The sequence below is a fragment of the Phaethon aethereus genome (genome assembly GCF_964289735.1).
Source record: "Phaethon aethereus genome assembly, chromosome: 1".
Lineage (NCBI taxonomy): Eukaryota > Metazoa > Chordata > Aves > Phaethontiformes > Phaethontidae > Phaethon > Phaethon aethereus.
In genome coordinates this window covers 81,990,781-82,010,795 of record NC_138575.1, presented here as the reverse complement: position 1 = coordinate 82,010,795, position 20,015 = coordinate 81,990,781, and the positions used below count along the sequence as shown (strand labels likewise).

General features: G+C 41.6%; 1 protein-coding gene across 1 annotated transcript; it reads right to left on the bottom strand.

Annotated features, from left to right (window-relative positions):
• Positions 1–935: 935 nt before the first annotated feature.
• Positions 936–14,117, bottom strand: KLHL42 (kelch like family member 42; the record flags this gene model as incomplete). Its single annotated transcript, XM_082014192.1, has 3 exons — positions 936–1,387; positions 4,893–5,086; positions 13,210–14,117. The coding sequence occupies 3 exons, from the start codon at positions 14,115–14,117 to the stop codon at positions 936–938; spliced, it is 1,554 nt and encodes a 517-aa protein (XP_081870318.1).
• Between the last annotated feature and the right edge of the window lie 5,898 nt (positions 14,118–20,015).

Sequence of the window (20,015 nt, the reverse complement as noted above, 5' to 3'; positions counted from 1 at the left end):
CTTTGGGTGGTGTTGGCAAGAAGTCAGTTACATGAACCAATACTTCCATATCAAGTGATGGATGTTCTGGATGACTGTTATCAAGCAGGATGCACCTGGTACAGATCACTATTGTACATGCTCATGCACATTTTCCTAAGATGCAGCTTTTTGCCAACTATAATTTGATCTTAAAAAGGTAACTAAAACTTAAAACCTTTCTCAAGATCACTAGATTTCCCCATTTGAATTTACGGCCTTTTTTCCTCTATCTTAATGGTAGCAATAAATGCTGCCAACTTCCATTATAGGAGCATCTAGCATCCAACCAGCAACTTTCAGCCTCTAGGCAATTCCTCCCAGTTCCTGGCAAAGCATTTAATTACAAATAATTCAGAGAAAGTTCTTATTTTGTGATGGTCCCCCAGTTGCTGTCACCTTTGAGAATCTCACTTGTCACTGCAGAAGAGATAAAAATGTGACAGTATAAACAATTTTAAACATTATGCATTTGACAGGACATAGTTTGAGTAAAAGCTGCATTTGAAAAGAAATAATTCCTTTGGTGATTTTTCTTAGACTTATTAATTACTTTATTGAATTTTTTCCACTTTTATCATTATACTCCTTGCTTATCTTCTATACTGTCTCTTAAGATGGAGAATAAAACTAGATTGATCAGCTTTGCCTTTGGAATTCCTTTAACAGTTACCAGTACAATAATTTTATGTTTGAATTGCAAACAATACCTGGTGAACTTGAAATCCAGAACAGTAAAATTTTTAAACTGAAATTCCTAAAACTGTTTCTGGAAGCATTTCTCTTAATATTGGATTTCACAACTTTTGTAAAGAACAGAATCAGTATTTTATGCCTACATTATGCAACCACATTACATTCTGAAACTGGAATTATTTAGAGGAAACAATATTTCTTCCAAGAAGAACCTGAAGCTGTTACACTTCTCGCACATCAGGCAAATACATAGAACAGATCAGCATGTTTTGTCCAAAGGCTGGAAAGCGTCTTAGTGACTCCCAACTGTCAGTAAATATATTATACTTAAGAAAAACACGGTGTTCCAAGCTTGTAGATAAAGTAATATCCCTACTCAATATATAGACTCCATCATTGTGGAGAGTGCAAGTCAAGTTAAGACCTGATTTTGATGTGTTCTCTTTGAGGTAGAGCCATTCTCTGGTAGCAGTGTTGTAAGACTGCACAGTTAACACATCCTCATTTTGGCTGGATTTTTGGTTTGGTCCAAGTTCATGAATACAACCCCCTACCAGATATATAGTTTCTTCAACAGAGACCATCTGTTGTTTGCGAACATGGACATCACAAAGTTCAAAGTTGGTCCAGGAATCAGAAGTGGGACAGTACTGCAATATGTTCATATTCCTATCTGAAACAGAGGAAAGATACGTACAAATAAATAAATATATTAGAAGATACTCATTGGAGGAAGATTCGTCCTTCCTACAAACTGTATCAGCCATTATTATATACTGCTAATGTATTACAGTGCAAAAGCACAGCAGACCAGGAAAGAAATATGGATTATTGAGAACTGCAAGTCTTCACCCTTGACAATAAAGTTTGAATGTTCTGTTCCTTTGCAGAGGGAAAAATTAAGCTGCATCTGGTATAGTATGTGATGTAAATGGTCTGGGGAAACAGATCTTAGCAGAATAATCCCTACCTTTTAGCTTATGCTTTTAATTTTGTCTCCGACTGATATGTAAGAATTTTTTACGAGAAGGGAAATGGGGCAATATTCTGCTCTCCAACAGTGATCACAGATTAATCAAATTACCATGAAGATCTTATGCTTCATTAATCGCTCTGAAGTGATGATTTATCATACAAGTTTAACTTTGATACTTTGCATTTCATGCCATAAATCAAAGTTTTATGGAATAAAATTCATAAAGCTAGTTACGTTTTCAGCAAGTGGCATGGGTGACCTAAGGGCATATGTTCAGTAGTTCATAAAGACAGAAACACGTATTGTCAAAATCATTTAAGAATGAGGAACTCTGTGCTCCAGCATCAGAAGCACAGAAAAAAGCTGAAGCTTTATTTATGCTTCAGTCACAAATCAGTGGATGCATGTGTTTGCAAGACTGTTATCCTATGAAATTGTTACAATATCATGCTGATTTATGGTGCAATGGAGAGCCTGGCTCTGTCCAAGGCTTCACTAAATTAACACAGAATGCACAGGACTTGTTAGCTAGTAAATTCAGTTTCAATCTCTGGAGACCTGAGCTTAAATCTAAACTCAAGTGACAAGCAACAACAGGTTTGCAGACTCCAGCCTCGTCTTTTAATAAAATCTGCTCCATATTACAAGTCTATCCTGCATGACGATCTCCAGATGAGCTCCCAATAAGACAGGGACATACTGACAAGTTATGTAAGGGCACAGGTATAAATATCCATAAATAGAACTAGATTGTCATGAAAGAAGTGCATGATTAGGGATGCGATGCTATAGCATTTGCTTGCACTCTGATGACTTTTAGTCACTGCTTACTCCTTTACATTGCCTTCTTGAACACCTAATCCACATTAAATAAAGGAAAAAAGAGGAACATTAGCATGGCAATGCTCTATGAAATTGCTGATCAAAGCTCTACATATAGATGATCTTTGTTTACAAACAATGTATCATTCTGTGACTCATTAGGGAGAAAAAATCGCAACATTTCTAGCAATGTCTATCCATAGCAGTAATCCTTCCAGGGAAAAGGTGCTATGGTTTGAGAGGGGGCATATGAAATGAAGATCTATTGTGACATGGCCCTCATTTACTCAGTCTAGAGCCTAGGTCTTTTATATCCACTGAAAAAAAAACCAACACACAAACCAATACAAAACATGAACATTATGTGTCCTGAAATGGAGTTTCTGTTAGGATCTAGGTTGACAAGCAAGAGCTGAGAACTGGAAGGAGGCTATTTATTCAAGAAATGTCATTATTGTTTATAGTGGGAAATTCCAGATCCTACCATCTTTTGGCAGTCTCAGGAGAAAGCTCTACACAGATAAAAAAAAAAAAAAAAATCCTATTTTACTATCCCATTTCCATTAAAAATGGCCTTTAGAAAGAGACTTAAGATCTAGGAAAAGACAGGAGCCTGAATATCAGTGACAATCCCTTGAGGTGTGGAAGAAGCAAGACTTAGCTCACTGACTATCCTTTTTCAATTGAAACGGATAGTAAGTACCGAGTAAGGAGCTTGACACAGGGCAGCAATCCAGACTACATAGACTTTGTTAATGAATTTTAAGGGAATAGGATCTGCATCAGCAAGATGTTGATCTTCCTATCCATGCTACCAGAAGTAGGCAGCCTGAAGAAAGAACAACACAAGCACCATGGAAAAGGAACTTGTAAAGTGCATGGGAAGTAAGGAGAAAAGCTGTGACTCCCATAATCTTGTAGCACTATTAACCAAATCAGAGCTCTTTCTTCTTATATCTTCTTTCTCTAGACAAAAATGACAGAACTCCCAACTCCATTCTCTGTAGACAAGTCTTCCCATTACTCTCTGTTTCAGTCCCTTCTCCTTGTTCTCTGCTCTCTTGTCTCAAAGGATGTTTCCCCTTGGGCCTGACTTTTCAGCACAGCAAGTGCTGTGTGCTGGACATCCTTCGCTCCCAGCACCAGACATCAGGGAACACAAGGCACCCCAACAGGTCCTTTAGAGGGGATGATCAGATGACTACGACTGCAGAGCACAGTACAGCGTGGCCCTCCATATGGACACAGGTACACCAATATCTTTTGTTTTCCTCAGTAAAGCCACCAGGTTCTGGGTCAGAATGGACCAGACAAAATGTTTTTGAAGGTCATCATTGCCACAAGGATCATAAGGGGTGGAAGTGTGTCTTTTAGAAGCCTTATAATGGTTCAGAGCTAAAAATCTGCTCAGACACTAGAAGGGACAGCTTGTTGTAATGTCACTTTAGGTTCGCTTGCAGTACTCTCTGTAAAAGCTGATCTCTCTCCTAATTTTATTCTCCATTTGTAAAAAAGGTTCAAAACTACTGTAGTCAAAAGAATTGGGCAAAGGCCTAGAGGTAGGAATTTAAATTTAGGAAATTCTGGTAAAAACTGAACATTTGACATGAAAAAAACCCCAACTTCTAAAATGCTGAAAAACTGGTATTACTTTCACTATATGCTTAAGGAATGAACAAATGGGAGCTCCTTTTAAGTGCCTTGTTTTTGTACTAGATAAAGAAAAATAAATTGTCAGGAAAGAATGCAACTTCAAATCCTTCCCTCTGTATAGCATCCTCAGAAAACAGGGTATAGAAAGGAAGTAAGTAAAAAATGTTGGTTCTTGGTTAAGCTTTTGATTAATTATTCAATTCAGTTATTTCAGCACTGAAAATTACCTATAGCTTGAATTTGCCTGTGAAACACTGAAATGCTATAGTGGAAGGATCATGATATCTATTAATGTATGAGAAATACTAATGCAGGCAGATATTTTCTTCATATTTTTCTTTCTGACAGTTTATACCAGGTATTTAAAAAGTAAACAAAGTGTTATCTGTTGAGGTCTCTCTACTGTGGATAAAAATCTACAACAAGGAGGGCTAAGCTAGGTGCTGTAGTACCCATCAGTCTGTTCTCTCACAATAATAAAGCCCCAGGTCCACGTAGGCCCTGAAACAAAAATAACATCTGATTCCTCTATGACAGAGCTAATTTTTTGTGTTTCATTTCTCACTTATTTTCCAGCAGTGATTTATTTCTACACGTTTTAATGAGTATTATGCAGCTTTCTACATTAGTTCAAAAGATTTCCTGAAAAAGAGAATACAATGGCCTGGGCCTTAGAAGCAATCAGGTTTAAATGGAAAAAAAAAAAAAGTAAACCCAAGCTTTCTACCTCGTGTAGTGTATCCTCCAATAACGTAGATCTTGCCCTTGCACTCGCAAGCTGAGAATTCTGCAAGAGGGTTTGGCATGGATGCTACGAAATTCCACCAGTCATTTTCTGGGTTATAGCACTCCACATTGGAAAGTGATTGACCACCGATGGCATAGAGCTTTCCATTTACAGCTAAAAGCTTAAAATTGGACCTGAAAGAAAAGATTGCAGCATTGAAATAGGTTCCATAGATGTACAGCAAAATATAGGAAAGAAAGTTCTCCCTATCCAGGCTCCAACATACTCATCATCACTTACAAGTTGTATGATCACTTCATATATTACAGCATCTGAACACTTCTGTGCAAGGCCAAAATTCTGGAATTACATTGTAATTACTTAGGACAGCAACCAGTGACATTCTGGATGTTAACAATGTTGATGCTGAGACTGATGAATATTTTATTTTGAATTTCAATCTGTCACAGTTTGAGCTCTAAATGTTTAGTCAACTAATATGTTCAGTAGATGTCTCTTTTTTAGTAGGTTTTTAGTGAAGTACCTTCAGCAGAGAAAAATGTATTATATATACACACACAGTCAAGGATATTATTTTAGTTAAAATGACAGAAATTTCAAACAAGACTTGATGTATGCCTAAGAATGTGTACTCATCTTAGTCTGTAATACAAAATCTCTTTAATAACCCTAATAAACAGAAATCTAAAGTGGTACCCATTGAATAATGTTCTGCAAAAGAGTGAAGAGAGAATCTCCTGTACCTTATTTAGCAGTAATCTAAACTACTAAATACACCTTCTATCCCCCTGAAGCAAGATTATATCTGTAAATTAATATTCCACTCATAGTTGAACAAAATACATCACACTCCACAGGCGATGCCCTGCTCTTTTATTTCTTATTCTGTTCCATTATGCATGGCAAAAGGCAATTTTCTAACTATTGAAGCACAAGAAGCCTTACATCTTATACTTTTAAGATAATGCAGGCAAACCCAAATGGTCTGTGGGTGATAAAGGTGCAAGTCTGTAGGAAGAAATTGGCAGGCTTGAAGTTAGAGGGCTTGCGTGCTCGGCTATTCCTCCCAGCTATGGAAGTTGGTCTAATAAAAGATGAGCTCTTCCTCTCTTCAGAAACAGTCTCATTGCCTAGAAAGATTGTTCCTTCTCCACTGCTGGGCCAAATCGAGATTTTGCCATGCAGTGTGCCAATTAACTAGATGTGTGAAAGTCACTGGGGTGCCCAGCTCAGCACAAAGCCAAATGGGGAACCGCCTTACATCTGTAAAATTGAAGCTGTGCTTTAGACTTGCATTGGCCTGCTCAGCAGTAGGGTTTCACTCCACATGAATCCAAGATTCAAAACTTACTGCTAAGTAGTTTTGCAGGGTTTTGTCTGGACAAAATGAACCCTGCCTAGCAGCAGACGGCCCTGCAATTTCTTTTTATTAAATATATTTGGAAAAATAATTTGTTTCCAGATGGAATCATTTTGTTCTTGTCATCCTGATATAGCTTTGGAAACTAAAATGCTCCTTTGAAGGAATTAATTGCTTCTTGTTCTTTTTTTTTTTTTCTGACATTTACCATTAGGTCACTCTGTTCATCTCTCTACAGCAATTATGTTTTCCACCTTCGAACATCCAGAAAACACAGCAATCAATAGTGGGTATGAAGTGAGGATAATAACTTGCAAAACATTACAATTTTCAAAGCAACATATCTGTTCTAAAAGTTACGGTGGAAAAAAAAAATCCACAAATTAACAGAGGGACAAAAATACAAAACGTAAATGCATTTTCCAAGCAATCCTTTAAAATCTAAAGTATGTTAAAAAGTTTGTAACTGTGTGTCTATGATGCAGATGGTGCAGGATTTTTGGCTTATAAAGTAAGTTCACACGCACACAGATAGCATTTCCCTATTCTAAGCCACTTTTTAAACATGTTAAAAGTTCGGCCACCGAGGACATGAATTAACTAAACAAGCGTGTTGTGTAAGAACATTAAGGAATTCAGGTTTCCTAACCCACATGTGCTTCTCTAGCTACCCTGCAATTGTAGCCTCTTACTATTTTATCTGAATGTATACAGATTCTACTCGAGGGCCTTCATATCACTGAATTGCTTCTTGCAGCTCAGGCAAAACCACCTGGTGAAAGATGTATGACACAACCTTCAACTTCAATTATTCTAGAAGGAGGCCACGCATATTGGCATCAGTCATTTAACCACTTCCAACACTTGTTAAAATAGATGACATTCAGTGCAGGTATCTCAGATTTATGGAACACATTAAGTGTAAGGTTCATTTTACTCAAAAGCAACCATAAGTATCCGTCAGCACACTTTATATATGAAAGTTTGGACAATGGTTCAATATGTTATGAAAAACTTCTGCCATTCACCTTTCCATGCCAATAACAGCAGGTGTTTTTATGGAGAGTGAACATTAGGAAATATTTAGTGTATTTTTACACTCTTTTAATGTGTTGGAGCAGCTGGAAACAAGGAAAGCAAACATTGAGCGAGCAGCCAGCTCTCCACTACTAACAACTGTTCCATGGACTACATCTTGGAAACAACGGAGCTGAACAGCCCGTCAGATTCAACTGTGATATAACTCCACTCACATCAGTGAGTTATCTAAACTTGGGGAATCAAAAGTACTTTCCGAATGCCAGGCTTAGTGAGTACCCTTCCTGCTGGGACAAGAATGGGCGAGCTGTCTTCTCATGTCCCTCATTTCCTCTGGAAGGACCCTAGAAATACAAACAAAAGCAAACTCTGGGGTTTTACCATTGTTCAAAATACATTTTTCATTCAATTAAGGCAAATGCAAAGTACTATATGCATGAAGGAAGAAAAATCTAACGCACAAATACAAAGGATCTGGGGGGTGACAGAACATCTCTTTCTGAATACAAGACAACATGCAACAACTTGCAGATGACACCAAGTTGGGTGGGAGTGTCGATCTGCTTGAGTGTAGGAGGGCTCTGCAGAGGGATCTGGACAGGGTGGATCAATGAGCCAAGGTCAATTGTATGAGGTTTAATAAGGCCAAGTGCCAGGTCCTGCACTTTGGTCACAACAACCCCATGCAACACTACAGGCTTGGGGAAGAGTGGCTGGAGAGCCGCCTGGCAGAAAAGGACCTGGGGGTGCTGGTTGACAGCCGGCTGAACATGAGCCAGCAGTGTGCCCAGGTGGCCAACAGCAACCTGGCTTGTATCAGAAATACTGTGGCCAGCAGAGGTAGGGAAGTGATCTTGCCCCTGTACTGGTGAGGCCACATCTCAAATACTGTGTTCAGTTTTGGGCCCCTTGCTACAAGAAGGACGTTAAATTGCTGGAATGTGTCCAGAGAAGGGCAACAAAGGGCAACAAAGCTGGTGAGGGGTTTGCAGAACAAGTCTTATGAGGAGCGGCTGAGGAAACTGGGGTTGTCTAGTCGGGAAAGGAGGCGGCTGAGGGGAGACCTTATCGCTCTCTACAGCTACCTGAAAGGGGGTTGTGGTGAGGTGGGTGTTGGTCTCTTCTCCCAAGTAACTAGTGATAGAATGACAGGAAATGGCCTCAAGTTGCACCAGGGGAGATTTAGACTGGGTATTAGGAAAAATTCCTTTACTGAGGGAGTGGTGAAACATTGGCACAGGCTGCCCAGGGAGGTGGTGGAGTCACCGTCACTGGAAATATTCAAAAAACACGTAAATGTGGCGCTTCAGGACATGGTTTAGTGGGCATGGTGGTGTTGGGTTGATGGTTGGACTTTATGATCTTAAAGGTCTCTTCCAACCGTAACGATTCTGTGAACTTGTACAGTGTTCTGGATTGCATTAACAGCCATAGATGTATCTGTAGGAGATTGCTATGAAAGCTGCTATAAAGAGGTCAGCAAGCATTCTTCTTGTTCACTGACAGATATCATTCATTTAGAATACACCAAGAAAAAAATCAGCATAGATTAAATTAGAGAGGACTTCCGAATCAGAGGTGTAGCTAAACATGGGAACAAGTTACCTAGGAGGAAGGAGGTTGGAATCTACATTGCCAAAGTGTTTCAAGAACAAGTTAGAAAGTTATTTGCAAGGTAAGCTTGGTTCTGCTGTAGAACAAGAGACTTGGACTAAGTAACCTGTGGTTCCTTCCTGCCAAATGATCAATTTAAGATTAACGTTTCTCACAAATCAGATGCCTTCTTTATTCTAGAGTTAAAGCATTTACAACAGAGACAAAGAATCATGAAAGCACACTCCAAAGCATTTTACATTTTTTTCATGAAATACTTTTTTTACATGAAACACTTTTTTTACATTCCTTATATGAGTCTGCAGAGCACACTGCATCCAACCTTTAGCTTTGGAAGCACAACACATTTGTGATAAATGTGATCTGAATATTTCTAACTTAAAAATTTTTGAAAAGTCTGTTTTCCCCCAACACAGAGGAATTCTGAGTGAAAAAAAAAATATTAAAAATGCAGAAAGAGAAGGTCTCATAAATCACTACCATGCCCCAGGAGCATGCTCTCCTATATTCCTGTAAGAGTCCTCAGAGGGCAGCAGTTCAGGCACAGATTGCTCACAAAAACCGTGTTCCACGTGCATGTGTATAATCCCAGCCAGGGGCTTACAAGGGTCTTCCAAGCCTGGAAGATTTACCTGCCATGAGTAGGAAGGTTCTGAAGGAAAATAAAAGTGGAATATACAGCTGTAACTGGCACATGCAGTAGAAATACTATGAGTGTATTATTTTTAAATAGCAAATTTCAACTGACAGCATCAATTTAAAGAAAAGTATGGAAAGGTATTTAAGGGCATTACTTGAACAGTCCCCAATACACTTTGTTACCTCCTTGTCCCCAAAGACCACAAGTGGTCTTGGGCAACCCTTACATGAAGTTTTTTTTCCATGAAAAAGTCCAGGTTGTTCTCTGAAAACACTATTCCAAGTATAGCAATACCTCTAGAATTAGAAGATCTAGAAACTGTGAACTGTTATGGACTATTTGTGACAGGCACCACATTTAGCCCTCAGAAGATGAGAAATTCCGGGCTCAGCCACAGGCTTCCTGTATGAGCTTGAGCAAATGATTTTGTCTCCCTTATATATGCAAAAACAGGGAATAACATTTTCTCAAGCTTATGTGGGTATCACAAGAATAACATACAGGAGTTACCTATTGTAAACAAATTTGAAACTACAGTAATAAGACCCCTACATCTCGAAAGAAAGCTAACAGCTATAACCTAAACCTGAATGCATCAGTATACATCTGATGGCTTTTGTCTTCTTCTTAGAAGTACGTTGGGACTATTTAGTTCATGCATTATGTAGAGAATCACAAAATCCTGCAATTCCATATTATAATAATGCAAATAATTGAAGATATAAATATCACAGAATTTACAAGGTTTGTTGAGGGCAGACAACTCCTTATATTAACAGCAAATCAGCACAATTATTTCCATAATTCCTCAGCCTTCTCTTGAGGCCAACATATGCATCCATTCATATAGGCCAAATCCAGATAGTTGTCTTGTCTGAAGTCAAACCAGCTTCAGTGGGAACTAGAATCCTCCCTGAAGGCATGTAAAAAATTCATCCACGGGATGTAATTATATCAGCTGACATAAATTCATTTGACAGACAGTCACATGACTGTAATTCCTAAGCGTCATGCTGGGCAACTGCCCTGTTTATTTTACTACAGCACAACAAACTAAAAATACAATGCCGAGCAAAGCGCAGACCTAACTGCAGCACATCTGTGTAGCAGACAGGCATAGGTGCTATTCCTATTGAATGCAAGCTCCCTGATCCTAAAATTCTCCCTGCTCTTGGCTCCTATGGTACAGGTCATCTCTTCCTGTGCTCTGGCCACTAAATGTCAAGCTGGTCATCAGAGAGTTGAAACATTATGTCAGATAGAAAAAAAAAAGTTAGTAACTTCAGAGTTAAGATTCCATGAAGATGTTAAAGTCAAAAACATGATTTGTTACATTTCCATGAAAAGCAGAGTTTCCATGAAAAAAAACTTCCCCCAATGATCATTCAGAGTGCAACACATTCACTTGCTGCTACGTTGCAGTCTAGAGGTAGATGTAATTCTGTGTTCTTTTTGAAGCTGCAATAACTACCATGAAATGTAAGAATAGAGACTATTCCAAAAATATCCGTTTGCATGCTACTTTTCTGCCATGAACTGCCAGTGTGAAATTCTATGCTAAAGAATACCTTGCTGTCACCTATGATGGGCCTCAGATTAAGTCAATATAGCAGTGCAGCTGAAAATAGTAATAAAAGGAGAAAATATCCATGTGTTTATTTCAGATACAATGATTATATATCCTAGAAAAAGAGAAAGTGCTGAGGGAGGAAGGGCTGATCTAGAGTTTGAACAGCCAGGTTTCTAAGGTGAAAAAGCCTCAAAAAATCATTTTTCTAAAAAGCCCTCATTTGCCACACTGCAGAATCATCACATATAACAACATCTCTCTTGCTATACACATCACACAAACCCACGCCAAAACCTCGTAACTTGATCAACGTGGGACTTCTATGTTTAAGTTAATTTCCATAGGAGATGCTGTGTGGGCTGACCCCATCATCTTTTCCTACCAAGGCCAATGTGCTCTCAATCATGCTCATGTAGGGAAGACTGCCGAAGAGAGGTCGGCTAAAACATCTCATTACCCACAGGCGCCTCGGTGAAGACTGCTTATAGGATCAGGCTCTAAGAAGTATGTCTGCAAGAAAAGGTGTTTCTAAGCATCTAAAAGCTAAGCCCTCATTTTACAGATGCACAGATGCTATTTTTCACACCATCTTTCCAAGAAGCCACAAATATCCTGGGTTTCTGATCAATTCTGATGACTGATTATGGAGGCAATCATTTCAGTGAAATTCTCACAACAATACAGGAAGTGAAGGGGGAAAAAAAAGGTGAAATGGGAGAGAACTAATTTTAGGTCAAACCCCTGTTTTGAGGGGTTTTAGCTGGCAAGATCACTGGAATAGATTGCAGTTTTACTACCCAGACACAAAGCATTTATGCCAGCGGTTGGGGTCTCTGGATGATCCTTGAATTTACTGGATGGAGAAGAGAATTTCCATTCTAGAGTGAATTTTGGCCTCCTTATTGTTTTAGTTCCAATTCAGGCAGAGAAGATAAAAATTTAAGCACTTTTTCTATAACGGAAACAATGAGAAAGTTCACATTGGATAAACAGAAACATTTTGTTTCAATGAAGTAAAAGGCTTTTGTTTTGGTAACTCTGCAGCGTGATTAAGGTAGAGCAGCCACAACCTTGGCCAGGGAGACAGCCTCTCTTCTTGGGTCTCCCTCAAGGCTAGCTCTCTCGTATTCTTTCAAACAGAAATTATACAAGTGTTTCTGAATACTTAGACATAAATGTCAAACAAACAATTAAGAAAGGATACAAGAAAAAGCAAAATTATCAAATTGATGAAAGTTTCCCAGATAGAAATATTCTCATAAAGTGAGAAATTTCTCACAATCTTCCTGACATTTTTCTAGTGAATACTTCACTGAAATGCAGGCCTACAAAACATTCAGATTTTTATGAAAGTAGAAACCAGTGAAAAACTGCTCCAAGTAAAATTCTTCAGCCACTGCTAGCTCTGATAGACTATACAACGCCACTAAGAGAAGGAAAACTTGTCACTTACAGTACTGGAGCTAAAATATACCACAAAGGAAGCAGGAGAAGAATTTTATATTTGGGGTTGTTTTTTGTTATTTTAAGGAGAACTTCTACCACCGAGACAGCTGTTTGGAGAGACTGGATCACTGTATACAACAACTTAAAGGAAAAGTGGGAGCCCACCACCATTTCATATCGAGGTGACCGATCACACATGGTGGAGAGCTGTAGCACAGTCCTCCTCTGCTGACTCCTAGCTCACGTCCTTCCACAGCTGAGGCCTTAACCACCAGCATTTACGCAACAAAGCCCCGTCCTCCTCACCCTTCCCTTGCCACAGCAGCTCCCCGTGCTATGCAGAGGGGACCCCTAAGCAGGAGAGAGGGGCTGCAGCGCTGTGCTGTGGTGGGACGACTGTGCCAGTAAAGACATGGTTTGCAAGGCCTGTCCGGTGGCAAGCTGTCAAGCTGTCACCAAGCACGGCAGCCCTTCCCACCAACATGATGAGACACGGGTGACTCACGGCACAGAGACAGGTGTGAATCACGTCTCGTAACACTGAGTCCGGCCAGCACCACGTGACGCAGCAGGGGTCTATTTTGACAATACACATGGACACACGTGTATTTCAAGGAGCAGGGGTTACCTCTTCTGGTTCATTGAAGCCAGCTGAGTCCATTCGTTTAGGCAAGGGTTGTAACAATGGGCAGCTGAAATCTCCTGGCTGGTTATCCTGTAGCCCCCAACGATGAACAGGTAGTTGTCCAGCACCGCTGACCCATAGCCTCGGACGTTCACCAGATCAGGGGGAAGGTTGTTGGCTAGCGGCAGCCACCTCTGTGCTTCCTCATCATACCTCAGCATAGACCAGGGGGCTTCCACCTGAGGGTGACAGCTCGGAGGCAGGCCCAGGGTGGAGGCACCCATGAAGTCCCCGATGGCCACAAGGGTGGCCATGCCCCGCATCCGCCTCTCCTTCAAGTGCTGCTGGAGAGCATGGGGCAGGAGGAGATGTGGCCGGGCATCGGGCCTCCGCAGCACCTGATGATAATGGGTGGCCATGAAGTCTAGACAGGCATCGTGCAAGTCCTGGAGACCGTAGACCTGGGCCAGGCGGTGCAGCTCGAAGCAGTTGCCCAGCCGCACCTGGGAGAGGAGCAGGCGGAGCAAGGGGGTGACCTGCAGGTAGGAAGCAGCCTCCACCAGCTCCTCCAGCAAAGGGGGTTCCTCATCGCCCCCCTCCTCCTGCGCCAGCCTGGCCAGGCAGGAGGTGTTGATGAAGTCCAGCACCAGCTCCAGCCCCAAAGCACTCAGCCCCCCGCGCAGCAGCTGCTCCTCCTGGCCCTGCCCCGCCTCCCGCATGCCCGAGCGGTAGAGGGCTCGGAAATAGTCACTCTGCTCGATCAGCTTCCTCTTGCACACCGGGTAGCACTTGTCTCCCAGCCGGATCTGCACCACCTCCTCTTCCTCCTCCCCCGCACCGGCCCCATCCCCTTCTTCCCCTTCCCCCTCCTCTTCCTCCCGCCGCCGCCGCCGCCGCTCCGCCAGGGACATGGCTCACCCCCTCCCCTGGCCGCGCTTCAGCCCGGCCGCGGGCAGGCCCCTCCTGCGCCCCGGCGGCCGCTGCCGGGGTGGGAGGAGCGGAGTGGCGCCGGGCCGGGCCGGGCCCCGCCAGGGGGGAGGCGGGCGGGGAGGGAGGGCTGGGGGAGGCGCTGCTGCAGCCCCGTTGGGCTCCGTCCTTGCGAGGCGAGAAGGGCGCGGGGGGAGACGGGGGGAACAACCAGAGAGGAAAGGGAAAAAAGCCCTAAAAAGGCAATGTTGAGCGCTCGGGCGGTGGCCGGGCCTCTCCGCTCTGCCCGGCTGCCCGCCGGGGCCGCCAGCTCCAACCGGCCGCGGTGCTGGCCGGGGGAGTTTCACGCTCAAGCGCCCGTCGGGACGCGACCGGGCAGGCCAGCCGCTCGCAGCCAGGGGCAAAACGTGCAGCGGTTCCCCCGGCCCCACCGCCCCGGCTTGGGCCGCGATCGCTGCTCCGGCCGGCGGCTCTAACCCCTTGCCATAAATGTACTTCTGCACCCCTGGAACGTTCTCGAACCACGCCTGCGGGGGGGAAAAATAGAGTACGCGCACGTGTCTCCCTGCCTAGCCAGAAAGGAGGTGGGAGCGCGACGGTCAGCGCATCCGCTAACAAAAAACAAGGAAAGGGATCGTCTTGCACATCTAGCGCAGCAGTAGGGTTTAGGGACGATACGTAATTCTGCTGTGACCTCCCTGCTTCCTCCCGCACGAGTCCCTCGGTGCCTCAGCTCCGGGTTTGGCGTATAAATACACTGCATAACCTGTTCTGCTACTCCGTCTCTTCTGTTTAAACTAGGTCCCTGGCATAGGGCATCGATGTTATTCATGAGCGTGCTCTACGTACCAGGGCCCCGAGTTTGTTTGACATGAGCAAGGAAAGAGCAGATTAAAAACTGAGCATCTTGGGCATGGATAAAGTGACTGTTTCACCGTTTGCCTTGTTACATTCTGGAAATGTAATGACAGTCCGGTTGCTTGGGTTTTTTTAAACTGCTGAATCTGATGAGGAAGTCTGCCATCCTGTGTACTCTTATATGATAATGCTTAATATAAAGACTTTAAAAATATATTTTGTTTTTTTTATCTTTATAAAGATATTTCTGTCGCCCTGTGTATTGCAGACTATAGAAAATCTTTCCCTTTAGCAGTAATGTGAGTCATCTGCAGTTACTCCAGATTGCTTAGTTTTCAGACAACTCCCTATTTCCAGGATTCCAGAAGGGATTATTTCCCCCAACTATTAAAAATCTTCAGAGTGGTATTAGGCTGTTTCTTCTCTTTCTTTTTTTTTTTTCTTTCTTTTTTTTTTAAGGAAGGCAGGGTTGTTTTCTTTTTAGCATTTCCTCTGTGAAATGGTCCTCTCTCACTGTTTTGTTGATCTTCAGCTTCTTAACTCTAGCCCATACAGATGACATGAATGTCAATCTCAGAGTTACAGGTGTTCTTTTCTGCTGACTTTTATAAAAGCATTTGTTGAGGTGAGGTAGATTTCTGTGCATTTTTTTTCCACGTCACTTCAAAACATTTTCATCATCTTGCTTTTGAAGGGCCCATTTCAGGTTCTGAAATCCTTTTACATAGGATTGCAACCAGTTCCAGAGCTCTCTTCAGCAGCCTCAGTCCCTAGCTAGGTCACTAGCACCTCTCATTTTCTCTTTCTTACTAATGAGTTTCACTGTTTGCTAGTTTTGCGTTCCTCTCTCATTCCCCCTCAATATTTACTCAATTTTCAAATTCCACTTTCCTGTCTTCTGTTCTTGAGGAACCACTGCATCATGTGGCTTTTTGACTCTCGTACACCTAGCTGAAGCTTGAGTCTGAGCACTGGCTGGTTTTTTCTCTGCCTCAAATTCATCCTTGAAAAGATCACCACACACAACAAGTGTCTTACCACTTCAGTAGAAGTCCAACCCGTATTTCCTTCTTGTACTTTTATTCCCATAGGCAGATGTTTCAAGCAATTGCTAACCATACATACTTCAGAGGTAAACAGAGAGCTCGAGTTTGTCATGGCCATTAAGCTCCACTGCTGGAATACAGTATGACTGCCAACACGGTGGTATGATTGCCATCTTTAGACATCTGTTTTGGAGTCTCAAATGTCTGATGTATTGGTAAGTTAGCTGCTAACTGGTGAGTGATTTTTTCCATGTAGTCAGTTATGATAAGTTCTGTTCCCGCAAAGTGTTGACACCGCAGCCTGGATAGATGGAATATTTCTTCTGTTGCCTATGTGCCTGCAGCTGCCACTCTGCCAAGGATTTCAAGCCCATCTTCCTCACAGTCCATGAGGTTTTTAATAAACTGCATCAGTTCTGTCATATACTAGTAAGTATTTTTGTCCTGCCAGCAAACTTTCGAGAGCACTGAGTTTTATAGCTTTCATCAGGAGCTGTCATACACACAAGGGGTCAGCAGTACTCTTTTGAATGGCCACTTTTGTAAAAAGCCTAAATCTGTTTCCTTAAGCAATTGTTTTTATGAGGCTGATGGTCAGCTATCTGTGCTTTATCCAGGCTTAGGACTGGGCAATTGCGTTAATCAGAGCATGCTGACAGGGCAGTTCCCTTGGTTTTTTTACTAGGCTAATCAGTCAGTCTGTATGGTGTGCTTATATAGTACTTAACACTGCAAATGCACCAAGGCAAGGACTACCTTTTTGTTCCATATTTGTACAGATAATTTAATCTGTCTCCCATTCTACAGCTATACTGTTTTATGCTAAGATAAATAATACATATTATTATACTGGAATCAAAGAAAAGGTCTTGCTGTTTTACCAGCAGTAATCTTGGTTGATCTTAAGAGAGTAAGAAATGTACTTTCCAGAGTTAAAGATGGAACTCTAGTGCTACAGCTACAAAGACAAAATCTGTAGTTAAAAGCCATAAAAGACTTGCACAATCTCTGAAACAAATATGAAAGACCATCTATCACTCTTAAAGAACATGCTGAAGGATGAAACAACATGAAAACAAGTTTGCATCATGGTAGATATTAAATATGAGTGTGTGATAAAAGAAGAACAAGACATTTACACAGAGAGGAAGAGAAGGGTAACTATGCTCAGCTTTTCAATACCTAGCTTTTAGAGTTTGGCTTCTGGTATGAAATTTTCAAGCTTGTTTTAGATACTTCAGGTCTCCCTCTACAGTGTCTGAGAGATAAATTTATCTCAAGGAAAAAGATTCTCAAGTGCCAAGAAATGGAGCAGGAAGGGATCAGAGAGTGTCAGTAAGGGCTCTCTAGAGTTGAGATGGCCATTTCTGCTTGTGATTCACAGTCTAGAACTTTTTCCTGTGCTTGGTACCTGAACTATTTTCTTGTAGTTAATGTCTGAATTATTTCCAAGGCTGAAGAGAGATCACTCTTTTCTTTTAGAAAGACCTGGAAATGGAAGAAGCTCTTTTATACAGCAGCTACATTGTAATAGACCGTTCAACCATGATACAGAAAACCTAAGCTTTTGACCCTTTCTCTGCCTGGGCACACATTTCTATAGCCCTCTGACTTTCCTAGCTTGGCAAAAGCAAGGAAACACAGAAAGTCAAGAGGAGATACTACCACAAAGATAGGAAAAGCAAAGCCAGAGATAACTAGACAGAAGTAACACCCTTTTTGTTTTGCAGTGAGCTCGGCTCGCGTTTGCTGACTGGCAAGGCACGTGTATAGGGCTGGTGCAAGCCTGCTCTGTGCACCGAGACTGAAGCCTGCTTACCCTTTAGATTCACTTCAAGTATTTAACACTGCTTAGATTTACTTAGAAAACCATGACCACTTGTTTTTCCTCCGTGAGCCACTCAATAGCTTTGTGTGGTGAGCCGGATGGGTCTGCAGACTGGTAAAGTCACAAGACATAGCAAAGGTGGGTAACAGAAGTACCAGTGACTGGGAATCAGAATGACAAATGCTTTTCTTGGCAGGAAACCTGGTTTACATATACATGAAATATAGCCTGAATTTCTTTGTGGGTCTAACCCAAGTTCACACAAAAAATCTGCAGCAGAGGAGAACCAAACCCTTAAGCACCAGTACGGTGCCTAAAGAAAGGCGGCAGTGGTTTTGTGTTTGTTTTAGGCGAACCTTCTCTTGATTCAACACAGAGACACTGGATAATGCATGAGAACCAGAAAGTAACACCAACCTGATTGCTCTAAAGAAAGGACCACATAGAAGGCAAAAAACAAACGAAAAATTGAATTCCTTTCAGCCTTATTAGTCTAAAATCTGAACTGGAATGGAATCAGGGGATATTTAAAATATACATGCTATCTAATATAAAATACAAAGTGCTACATTCTTCCCTCTGAGACGCCAGGGAATTGTACTGTACTGCCAGGGAACTGTGTATTGAGTAATAGTGGAATTACTCAAGAGAGGAATTAGTCTTTTGGAAATGATTCACCAACTGCTGCCATTGTTTAGTATTTTCCTTGTCACAGGATACAAAGTAAGCATCTGTGGAACATAGGAAATATCCTGCAGTATTTCAGCATTAAAAATATCAGTGTTCTAAAGGATCTTGGCATTTCTGAGAGGAACTGACTGGGGCATAATTTTATTTCAAATGAAATCTCTATCATTCATGAAGGATGAGCTGCTAAATAAAGGTAATTTCTTTTTTCAGATTCCCAGCCAAAAAAAGCACTTCTTACCCAGTGCCATTAGAGGTGCTATTGAAAAAAACAAAAAGGCACTCCTATTTCTAATGGCACTTGTTTCGACTTTATTCCCTATTATTTTCTGTTCTCCTTTGGATGTACTATTTAATATTTATTCCTTGCAACAAACGTATGTTGTAGCACTGCTGAAAAAATAACTCAGAGTGAATTTTTTTTTGAATACTGACTATTATCAAATACTTAACTTATCCTTACTTTAGTCAAATTTAATGAGTAATTAATGCTAAAGTGCGTGCTACTGAGCTCTCTCTGGGCAGCAAAAACACTGTCTGCGTGCTAGTGGGCATTCTGTGTGGATCATGAGAAGAACTTGGGCACCAGGCAGCAGAATGGAGGCATGAGCGTGTAAACCGTTACGATGGCACTCATCTGTTCAGTTTTTTACAGCAAAGGTAAGGAATTTCCATGAAACTCTCTCAGGTGAAATAAGTGACAAAACCTGAACGGGGGTCAGGCAGCCTGAGTGCTCTGCCTGCTGCTGAACCTCCTCTTAGAGATGTTTGTTCTGCACAAATGCTTTGTGCATCCCCAGCTGGAATTTTCTTGTGTAGCTCTGTCTAGATGACAGTAACCTGGGTGCTTTTAAAACAGCATATATTTTTAAATCCTGGTGCAGACAGGCAGAGCTGAATTTTAGTACATAATAACTAGGTAAGATGAATGGTAATCCACATGGAAGACTTTCACTAAGTATCCAGCTGTATAAAATTCATCACAATATTGAAACTCCATCCCCTTTGCCTACTTTCAAGTTCTGTCATAAATCAGCATTCATTCATTCGAGTGTTTGCTAAACATTGTGCTTTTTGTCATAAACCTTGGCTCAAGTTTATAAGTATGCCAGTAGATTTATATTTGTATAAATCTAATCTGGCTAAAACTTCTGTTGCTCTTTGTTTGAACACACAGATTCCAGCCTTCGTGCAGAGGTTTTACCAGAATTAGTTTGAAGCCAAGCTCTGAGAGAATCTCGGGGCCTGGCAGCTGCTTTGAAACAAGGGTTTAAAAAATGGTTTGCACAAAGTCCCAGGAACAGAAACTGTAATATTTTACCTCTTTTTACCATGCTGCTAGGATGGGGCTGAAACCTGAATCTTGGACCCAACTGTCCCAAACTTTGGAGAAGGTCAGATTCATTAAAAACTTGATATATTGCTCCAAACCAAAATCTGACCACTAATAGCTGTTTTTGACA